We start from the raw sequence: 11,196 nt of genomic DNA, 5'->3' as shown, positions 1-11,196 counted from the left end.
GAGGAACCCGCGTGTGCCTAAAGCATCCTAATATAATAAAGCTCAGGTACATCTGCTGAGCAATCTGCAGATCCCCCCCTCCCGCATTTCCCGAGCAGACCATCCCCTCTCCAAATCCATAGGGATTCCAATGCCATTTGATTGGATGAGGCGACAAGGGGCGAGAACAATGTCATCATTCCTGCTTAAAAAGAGTGCTGCTATGCCACTGTGATGGAAAGTTCGCCACACGCAATCCAAATATAGTACCAGGTGTGCCTCTGATTCGAGTGCCTTTTCAGTTGGCGAAGATGCCGAGAGGATTTCTAGTGAAGAGAAATAAGAAAGCGACACCTGTTTCGTACCGGATCCGCTCGGACGAGGATGAACAGGCAGCGTTTTCAGTCGCGCAAGATGCGCCGCGCGTTACGCACAGTCCGGCATCGCCGCGCACGGATTCGACCGCTATGTTTTCCGCGCAGGAGGCAAAACCGGTGCAGTTTGGGAACCCGGAGACAGTGTACAAATCCATGTACAGCCCGACGCGACCCGTGAGCAGGGAGCACGAGAGGGCGTGCTTGGAGAGGCGATTCAATCTGGGCTCGCCAATTTCGGCGGAATCCTTCCCGGCTGCGCCCAACACCTCCGATCACGTGCCATTCGCCCCCGTGGATCTTAAAATAGGCACCAGCAACAGCAACCGAACCGGTACCAGCAACCCGACCGCACTAACCACCAAAAGACCCGCATCGGACATCGAGCGCAAAGGCAAACCCGCATCCAAGAAAGTCAAAGTCATGAGGAAACTGCAGTTCGAGGACGAGGTGACCACATCTCCAGTGCTGGGCTTGAAGATCAAAGAGGGTCCCGTGGAGCAGAAGCCCAGATCTCAGTCAGCAGCAGGCGACAAGCCGTTGGGCGAGTTCATTTGCCAGTTGTGTCTGGAGGCGTACGCGGATCCGTTCTCTCTGGCGCAACACAAATGCTCCAGGATTGTGCGGATCGAGTACAGGTGCCCCGAATGCGACAAGCTCTTCAGCTGTCCGGCTAACCTGGCATCGCACAGGCGCTGGCACAAACCCAAACCGCAAAACCCACCGGGCACCAACCAGGAGAGCAACAAGATGCCCGCACCCGACAAGAGCATCTCCTGTGATGAGCCTAAGGAAATGTCCAGCGACAGAGACACTCCCAGTCCCGTCTTGTCGGAATCTGGATCTGAAGATGGCCTGTATGATTGTCAGCACTGTGGGAAGAAATTCAAACGTCAAGCGTACTTGAAAAAGCACATTATTGCGCATCACGACGGATCCGACAAAACCCAAAGCCAAGCACCTTTGAATCTGAGCGCCTCGGAGTGCCACCTGTGCCCGGTGTGCGGAGAAAACTTCCCCTCTCGAGTCAACCAGGAGAGGCACATCCGTCTGCAGCACTCCGCGCAGGTGTATCCCTGCAAATACTGCCCGGCCATGTTCTACAGCTCACCTGGACTAACAAGACACATCAACAAATGCCATCCGTCGGAAAACAGGCAGGTCATTCTGCTCCAAATGCCTGTGCGTCCAGCCTGCTGAGAATAAGAAAGAAAGAAACCTGTGCCTTAAAAACCACAGAAATGAACCTGGATGATCACTAGTGAATGTTGAACCAGAGACAAATGTAAGGTACCTAGTTTATCCGGAGGAGGTGAAATAACAGGTTAGACTGTTTGTTTATTTTTCTAGGATCTTCGCACAAGTGCTTTTAGCTTTTAGACCTAAGAATCCTAGAACATGCCTTGAATTCACAGGCTGTACATGTGTTTCCATCATTCTAGCTTTAATATAGCTTGTGAATCTGTGGACTTTTGACTGTAGCTTTCTAAATAACTTATGGACAAGGGTTTCTCCCTGTAGTGTAGCCAGAAATGCCTTGAATTAGATCTGAACATGCTGTAAAACTGCCTTAATCATGTAAATGTTGGAGTGATTGCGGTTCTTTGTAATATTGTTTTTTTTTTTAATATTATTATTATTGTGTGTATATGTTTGTGATTATTTATCCTATTATTACTTATTTATTTCAAAAGTTTTATTTAAATTATTTGTTCGCCTTATTGATTTTGAATTTGTGTGGCCAACCAAATGTTTCCCTTTATTGATCTAAAGATCGATCTTTGTCAACCGAAAGTTTGGATTTCACTTTGCATTAGATACAATCGTTTATTTATTTATTTATTTATTTATTTATTTTATGTTTTCAGCTCTTGTGTGTCTCTGCAGTTCTGCTATTTGTCCAAAAATGCTTATAATAATATTAATAATAATAAACAGTCCAAAAAGTTGAAATGGGATCCACTGGTGATGTTGCCATGAAGACATTTCAGCAATCCAGAGAAATGTGACACTGTGATTCACATAGAAATACATCATTTGACAGTGATATGCATGTCCAACTGAAGTTTGTACCAAGATACATCTGCACTTAATAAAATACATCAACCTAAAACAGTTTCTTTAAAGTGTTTTTGACAAATAGCACCTGTCTTTATGTACTGTAACTCAAACCAACAAATAAAAAGGAAAAACACTGCTTTTTGATTAAGACACTGATGCTTGCGTGTATTTTTACAAAACATCCTTTATAATGTTTTAATGAGCCCAAACAGATTGTGTTTACAGACATTTTAGTCATGAAGTCGAGCAACTGTTGACTCAAGCTGCATGACATCATCTAAAAGCATTTTAAATAACATTTATATAACTCACCTACAATTATTATACATGTATGACCTCATTTTAATTGACAGAATACATCCTTTTAAAATGAATTCGTTATATACATGACTATTTAAATGACTTTAAAATACTAAAGGTGATTCAAATGGTGCAAAGCTGCAACGAAATGGTTTCTGGTTACCCAGTGATGCCACATTGTTTATTATAGCGCAGAAACACTTCAAATATTCATGTTCCGTTATTTATACATAAAGGTGGTTCTTCAACTTGTCCCAGGGATTGATTTTTATTAAAACTAATAGATTTATCTTTTTGTTATATGATGGTTGCATTAAAACTAGCTTAACATTTGTTTTAACCATGCCTTCCTCATTTATTTTTCAAACGTGTGCATATTTTACTGTTTTAAGCTGGTCTCAGACCCCGATATTAAACTATGAGAATCCATTTAAAACAATACAAATCATGACATGTTTAAAACTATGATCTAAAGAAAGAGGATGAGTATAAAATAGTATATTATACAAAGAGTAGAAGTCCTGTAATTGTGGCGTCATTTCCACAACAAAAATGAATTTTACTTCTAATAAATCGTTATTCTTTTAAGTTAGTGTACTTGTTAACCAAGTCAACAAAACTGTCAGTGAAGAGCATGCTCCAGATGAAATATGAGACAAGTAAATAAATACGTTTAATATTACTTGTGAGCAGAATACTTTTATTGGGAGTCATTTCCAGTCAAGCTAGAATTTTGCCCAATTACTCTATGCAAAAGTGTGAATTATTATTATTTGATTGTGTGCATTTAGGATACATGATATGTTCGTTATGAAATGAGTCTTAACCAGAAATAGGAGTTAGACGTACTGTATCATTTCATTTCAATATCATTTCCATCATCCTCATTTCCACCACTGAAATCTATTGAACACAATACAGAATCTGAAATGTGAAATGACACTGTGATGGAACAGTTCATGAAAAAATGCAGAAAAATCGATGTCATTATTAGTGGACAAAGTCAATAAACTAGTGAGAGTGTGAAACGTGTTTTAATGAGACTTCACTTTTTTCAAGTCCACAGTGTGCCTAAAGCTGAGTTAAGACCTGAGGCTATATATGAACCTGAGACTGTTTTGTGGTATAAATGGAGTCTTATTAGCTCAATATAACTAAACTGAATCCTACAAAGCCAGCAATTAGAGTGTTTTACTTACACAACAGACCGTGTGCATACAGTTTGCTAAGTCTTTGCCTTTAACCTAATTACATGAAATCATTGAAGCTTCACTGTGTACTTTACCACTTTACCCCCATCTTCACAGCTACGTTTAATTTAATTTAATGTTTTCAATTTTAAACGATTATCAAGTATAAACACACAAAAAATTGTGTTTGCTTGGTGTTGGTATGCAGGAGACTTTCTAGTCGCTCTGAGGCGCAGATGCTGAAGAGAGAATTCACCATAGACACCAAATCCCCACTGTTACACAGAGCAGCACTTCACATACACTACTGTTATGCAGACACTCTCCCAAAGGCCATGAGCACCACACACACACACACGCACACACGCACACACACACACACACACACACACGCCTCACCGTAGGAGAAGAGAAACATACAGAGGAAGTGAAAGAGGAAGCACAGCCTTAAAAACCTGAAAGAAATTCATTTGAAAACTACATTTCATACAAAAACTATTTGTATTGGAAACAGAATTCAGATCTAAAAATGAAAAGTCTGTCATCATTTACTCACCCTCATGTCGTTTAAACCCGTTTGACTCTCCCTCAGCCATGGAAACCAAAAGGATAAGAATGTTTTTCATACAATAACTCCTAAAACCAACATGAAAGTGTCCAAATGACTCAACATTACTAGTGCAATAGTCTGCAATATCTTTGTGTGACTTTTATGAAGATTTTGTCGTTTCAGAAATTAATGGAATGTTCCGGGTTCAATGCAAGTTAAGCTCAATTGACAGCATTTGTTGCATAATGTTGATTACCACAGAAAATAATTTTGAATGATAGAATTTACATTTAAATTGAAAAAATAAGCAAAAATCAGACATTTATACTGGAAGTGAATGGAGCCTAATATACTCACTGTTTCTAAAGTATAGCCAAAAAACAAGACACAAACATTATATGTGTTGACATAATTTTAGTGTGATAAAATTGCTTTCAGGGTTTACAATCGTCATGGCAACAGAGGTATAATATTGTCTATTACTTTACACAAATGAGGTTAGTAAGTGATATTATCACTCTAAACTCATGTTAACACACATATTGTTTACATCTTATGGCTATACTTTTGAAACAATGAATATATTATCATATATGTTTGGCCCTGTTCACTTCCATCTGTAACCCAGATTTTTGCATTTATCAATAAGCAAGGGACGAGTTTTATGATGAGTGTTTTTCAGTTTTTTTTAATTAACATTATGTCAAAAATGCTTTCTATTGAGCTCAACTTGTATTAAACCTGGAACATTCCTTTAATAACAATTTAATAACAATGTTATTAAAGGGCTATATTTGCCCCCTCAACTGCTTTTCAGGAGACATATTCACCTTTATGAGGGCATCATTTTCCAAACCTTATAAAAATCACAACTTATCTTAATAACCACTATAGATAGGATGTCACCATTAAAATGAAATGAACATGATCATTATATGCTTTCATTGTATGGAAACCAGCAGTGTGACCATTCTTCAAAATCAAAACCTCTCCTTCTGTGTTTAACGGGAGAAATCCATACAGGTTTGGACAACAAAATATTTCAAATTTTTGGGTGAACTTTCCATTCATGAAAGAAGAATTTGCACAGAGCACGATATTGTCTTGGAAACGAATGAATCTTAAATATTAATTACATATAATGTACATTCCATCAGTGTATTTTATTACTGAATGCAACCCCATGCGACCCCGTAATCACTAACTAACTCACACACACACACATATATACACACACGCGCGCGCGCAGGCGCAGAACGCACCTCTCCCTCTGTGAGTGACAGGTGGAGAGCAGCTGCAGAGCGGGCCGGTGGAGATAACAGCAGATAAAGCCTTTTCACACACACACACACACACACACACACACACACACACACACACACACACACACGTGTGCGCGCCTTTGCTTGGCCATCTAAATGAGGATGCCCCATAGACTTCTATTGTTTTCATTTCAATAAAGCAAAATGTTGTCAAATTTAGCAGATTCTAGGGACAATTTTGTTCCTGATGTTAACAACATTTTTATATAATTAAGTCAATATTAAAATGCAAAAAAAAAAAAAACACTTGTGGAAATCAATCTTTCTATCTGTAGCTTATATGTTTTATTTCAAAATCCATTCCAGCTTCTGTTGCATGTTGATCAAAACACAGAGCACAAATGAAGCACACACAAATATATGTCAGATATCAGGTGGTCTGATGCAATCCTTTCAAAACCTTTGGGGACAGTGTGTGTGTGTGTGCCTGAAGCGGTCTGGCCCCATCAGCAGTCTGACAGTGACGGAGTAGCCAGGTTTATTTGCATGATTATGGTCGTGCTTCCTAAAAACAGCCCTGCCCACCATCGACCTTTCATCAACCCAAATACTGAGCAACTCAGTGACACACAGCAGTGTGTGTGTGTGTGTTGATGTTTGTAGATGCTTCTGAAGTTGCATCACTATTACTATTGCTCATACATAGGGTTAGTAACCCTAGTAAACCCTACAAACTAAATATTAAACTTCATCCAGACTGTTTGTGCTACAGACATAAATGAGACCTCAAATAACATGGCTTGTTGAGGAGAGAGTTTGACTTTGCATGACTGATTTGACACTTTGTGAAACTAAATGTCTTTCTATACTTGTCTGTCCTGTTTTAAACTTCAGACGTCTCGGCATCTTTCTCATGATTTTCGTCTCTTGTTTTGTAAATGCATTCGGATTGGCGTGTTGCTGTGTGCTCTGATCAGTGAATAGATTTACAAGCATTAGGACAGGGCTATTGTGTGCTGCGGGTGAACAGGAGGTGCAGATCTTTTGTGTGGATCAGCTGTCAGCGCCCCCCCCTTAAAAAAAGCCATCTGTAAACCTCCTGCAGAATTGTGCAGAGGGTCCCGAAACACAATAGACATGTGCCACATTTAACTGACACTCCAAACTAGCCAACACTTAACACACACACACACACATACACACACACACACACGTAAGATAATTTTAATTGATGTATGTGTTCAAGAATTTCAGCCAGTGCAGATTTCAGACCTATTTTGATTCATTAAAGTAATATTGCTTCAACATAAAGCACTTGAAGGCACATACATTTCATATGATGACAGAATGCATAAATAAACGTTTCAGCAGCTACTTTTTCATCAACCCTGCAAAAATGCTTTACATCATGTTGTTCCAACCTGCATGACTTTCTCGGCCCGATCTAATGAAAATTATTTGACATCTAAAAATAAATGCTAATTGACATTACGTTGTTCCTCACACTTATCGCAGCAGTTCCGAGGTGAAATCTCCACTGTGTGTCACTAAAAGAGAGTTAAATGTTCTCTCAAACAGATGAGGTTTTTAAGGGTAATGCTCTGTCAAGTTTTAAATGAACAAAACCAACTTCCCTACCCTAAACCTTAAACCTAAACCAAACCAATAGTGTCAAACGTGAGATGAAAAACGCAATTGCTATACCAACCATGTCAATTTGAGGAGCTTCTGACACTTTCAATTCATGTGTCGACTCGCATGCTCTTCATGACTCATACACCGGTCCTTTACATCACAAGTGCAACATTCAGTTGAGCTACCGCTCAATTTGAACACACTCAAACAAGCTGAAAAATTTGAGAAAGGGATATTTCACCCAAAAATGACAATTCTCGAATTATTTACTCACCCTCATGATCCCAGGTGTGTATCACTTTCTTTCTTCACTGGAACACATTTGAAGAAAAATAGAAAAATATCTCAGCTCAGTAGGCCCTTAAAATGCAAGTGGATGGAGATTTCTCATTGAAGCTCCAAAAATCACAGACAGTCAGCATAAACACCATCGATACGACTCCAGCGTTATTACAAAGTGATACGATACTTTTGATGCAAAAACAATATAAATATTTAAGTAAGCTTCACGAGAGGGTGGAGTCCAAGCGGTCTCTTGTGTCACGCATTCTTGTAGCTATGATACAGATGTAATCTCACAATCTCCACTCGGTTGAGACATCCAGGACAAGCTCACAAATGCACCATTGTGTGCAAAGAAGCAGATAAATACAGATCAAAACCAAAACCAACCAAGCATCTGTACAGCGTTCCTCCTTCTCACTTGTAAACAGCGCTGCTCTTCCAGCTGTGATGCACATGTGTCAGTTCTCGCAAATTTCAAATGCCAATGAGATTACATCACACAGTTCATAAATATTCATTTTTTCTGTACCAAAAGCAATCATATTACTTTAGAAGACATTAATTTAACCGCTTGAGTCGTGATCGACTGCTTCAAATTAGAAATCTCTATTCACTTGCATTTTAAGGACCTACTGAGCTGAGATATTATTCTATTTTTCTTCAAATTGTGGTGAAGAAAGAAAATCATACACACCTGGGACATCATGAGGGTGAGTAAATAATGAATGAATTTTCATTTTTGGGTGAACTATCCTTTAAATACTGGACGTCTTATTTTCGGGCAAAATATGGAGACATCCCGGCTAATACTGGGACAGTTCCTAGTTCCCGTATGTGTGTATTTGTGGCCTACTGTATATCTTGTTAACTTCGTAAGTGTAAGTGTGTGTGTGTGTCTTTGTCAGCCCATGTCAGCAACACCTGCCGTACTGGAAAATGCCTTGAGGTTTGTGTGCTTTGCAGTGCATGCACACCTACACACATGGCCTGAAAGTGCAAGTGTTTACTTTGCTTTCACTGTCTTTTTGTCTGAAAACAGAGCAGATAAGAGCTGCCACGCACCAGACCGCACGCCCACGCCAACCAGAGTCTTTTCTCTTTCTTTCTTTACTTATGAGGAATGACAGCAGACAGAGAAGGCAAAGACAAACGGACGAGTGTGACCTGCAACAGGCAGGTGTGGTGGAACATGACATGTGACATGAGCATGTCAGTATGAAGAGAGTAAATGAGTTTTGATTCATGATTGATGCTCATATGTTTCTCCTTAGGAGAATAGAGCTCCACAGTCTGTGTCACCAGAGGATGAGGCTCAGGACCCAAACGCAGAGTGAAAATAAACAGGGCATTTATTAATACAAAATAAATCAAAAACAAACCAAAACTCACACAAGGGGGAAAAAACTATCATAAACTACTCAATAGGGGAAAAAGGCAATCCAGTGCTGAGGTAGAACAGGACCGACTGGACCGGGCAGGGATGAACAGGAACGAACATATAATAAACAGGACCAACCAACTAGACTGACTGGAAAACAAGCACACAAGACTGGAAACAAGACGAACTGGCACTGGACAGCAAACACAAGGAGACTAAAATAGGGAGAGGAATCAACAGGTTAACAAGACTGGGCAGGTGTGACTTATAAACAAATAATGGGCAAACAAGGAGGTGGTGGATGACGTAAGACAGAGAGAAACGCGGCGATACAGAAATAAAACAAAGCCACATGCTCTCACAAGACAACAAATTACCCGAATGGCATGAGTGCACATCGCAAGACATAAGGCAATATACACTCATGCCAACCAACAAACCAGACGAGAGAATGCATAGCAATGCAAAACAAAGCAATACTACGCATTCTCGCACAAAACGAATTCTGAGCGTACAACGTGATGCACGCAACAGGTGACAAAAACAACACAAGAAACCTATGCGAGAGTTCGGCCACACACAAAGCCGAAATCTCAGACCGAAGTGACCGAACCTCAGCACAACGTGAAGACAGCTTGTACCGGGTGCACAGCACAACGCGAAGCGAGGTCCACCCGTGTTCGCGAGAAACAGACACAAACAATTTCAAAGATGCATAAGCATGATGCACCCACATCAATAACAGAAAACATGGAGCACGTGTATCCGGATCCCGACACAGACCGAAACCGAACCAGACAGGAAGACAGGACCCAGACTCTGTGCTCCAGACATGAAACAAGACAGACCAAAGAGCACACAACCGAAACTGTGCGCTCACACAGAGACAGACCCTGTAACACAAGACAGACATTGGACGATGATGCCAAGTTCCTGTCAAACAAAAACCCAGACTGACAGAGTGACAGGACCGTGACAGTCTGGTTCCGGAAGGAAAAATGTCCTTCACTTCCTCCATAGAGGAGTAGATTTTTTTGCGATAGCTTATAAACCTTTAAATACAGTCCTACCGTGAGTTCTGTGGTTGTTAATTAATAATTGTTGATAGTATTTAATAGTGGAATTGACTATGCTAATGAAGAACTACACTACCCATGACTCAGAAGAATGAGAAGAATGGGACTTATGAGATCCCTATGGAAGAAATGAATGGGAAAAATACTTCCGAACCAAGACAGCTGAAAAAGTTGGCAGGCACTGTAGCGCTCTATTGATACAATTATCTCACAAATGAGCCAACTGTTGACATGACAAGTGAAATGAATGTGAATAACGTAACTCAGATCATTTGGAAGCATCTGATGACAAATCTTTGAGTTTGCAATGAGATCCCTGCGTTTTGATTGCAGACTTTGGCATTTTTGTCTTGGCAAATTTGTGATGTTGTTGAAATCTAAGGAGATAAATCAGGAGACTAAAGCAAAAGTCTCCTTTTACTCTCCATTTAATCTCATCGCCATCTGGAAAAGCAAGAAGATATGAAAGAGATCTCATGTTATTTGTTAGTGGAGGAAGTATTGTGTATTTTCACTTTGTCTCTCTGTCTTTCTCCTAGCATTCACCTGGACCTCAGATAATAGATACCAACTATAATGTGTCCAGTAAAATCATTAAGATCAACACACACTGTAGGCAACAGCTAGTCATTCAGAGTGCCAGGTACAGTCAACATCCAACTTTCAGTGATGCTGAACTAATGCTGACTGATCACCCTGCACTATGTGTGTGTGTGTGTGTGTGTGTGTGTGTGTGTGTGTGTGTGTGTGTGTGTGTGTGTGTGTGTGTGTGTGTGTGTGTTTTTCAGCTGTAAATCTAATGAACTGCCATTGTTCTTTGCTGTGTATTCAGATGCCTACATCTTATGTTTTTCTGTTTTTTAAAGGTTGGCTCCAATGTGTGTGTGTGTGTGTGTGTGTGTGTGTGTGTGTGTGTGTGTGTGTGTGTATGTGTGTGTGTCTGGGTGGGTTTGGGTGGTTTACAAGGACAATTTCTTTAGGTGACAAACTGGTAATCACAATGGTATTATGCTATAAGTGTGGTTTATGAGGACGTTTCTAGTGTCCCCATAATTCAAATACATACTAAATTATGTTTTATGGAAATTTTACAAATACAGAAAGTT

The 11,196-nt window shown here is 40.1% G+C and overlaps 1 protein-coding gene across 1 annotated transcript; it reads left to right on the top strand.

The window, feature by feature from the left end:
• The first annotated feature begins 226 nt into the window (after positions 1–226).
• insm1a (insulinoma-associated 1a) lies at positions 227–2,544 on the top strand. The gene has a single exon (XM_052099131.1). The coding sequence runs from the start codon at positions 291–293 to the stop codon at positions 1,551–1,553; it is 1,263 nt and encodes a 420-aa protein (XP_051955091.1). The 5' UTR covers positions 227–290; the 3' UTR covers positions 1,554–2,544.
• The last annotated feature ends 8,652 nt before the right edge of the window (positions 2,545–11,196 follow it).

This window comes from Xyrauchen texanus, chromosome 30 (genome assembly GCF_025860055.1).
Source record: "Xyrauchen texanus isolate HMW12.3.18 chromosome 30, RBS_HiC_50CHRs, whole genome shotgun sequence".
Classification (NCBI taxonomy): domain Eukaryota; kingdom Metazoa; phylum Chordata; class Actinopteri; order Cypriniformes; family Catostomidae; genus Xyrauchen; species Xyrauchen texanus.
Note: the sequence above shows the minus strand (reverse complement) of the source record. Positions and strands in the feature narration are given on the sequence as shown.

What these genes read in the sequence shown, in the direction of transcription:
- insm1a (XM_052099131.1), top strand. Translation starts at nt 291, where the DNA reads ATGCCGAGAGGATTTCTAGTGAAGAGAAATAAGAAAGCGACACCTGTT.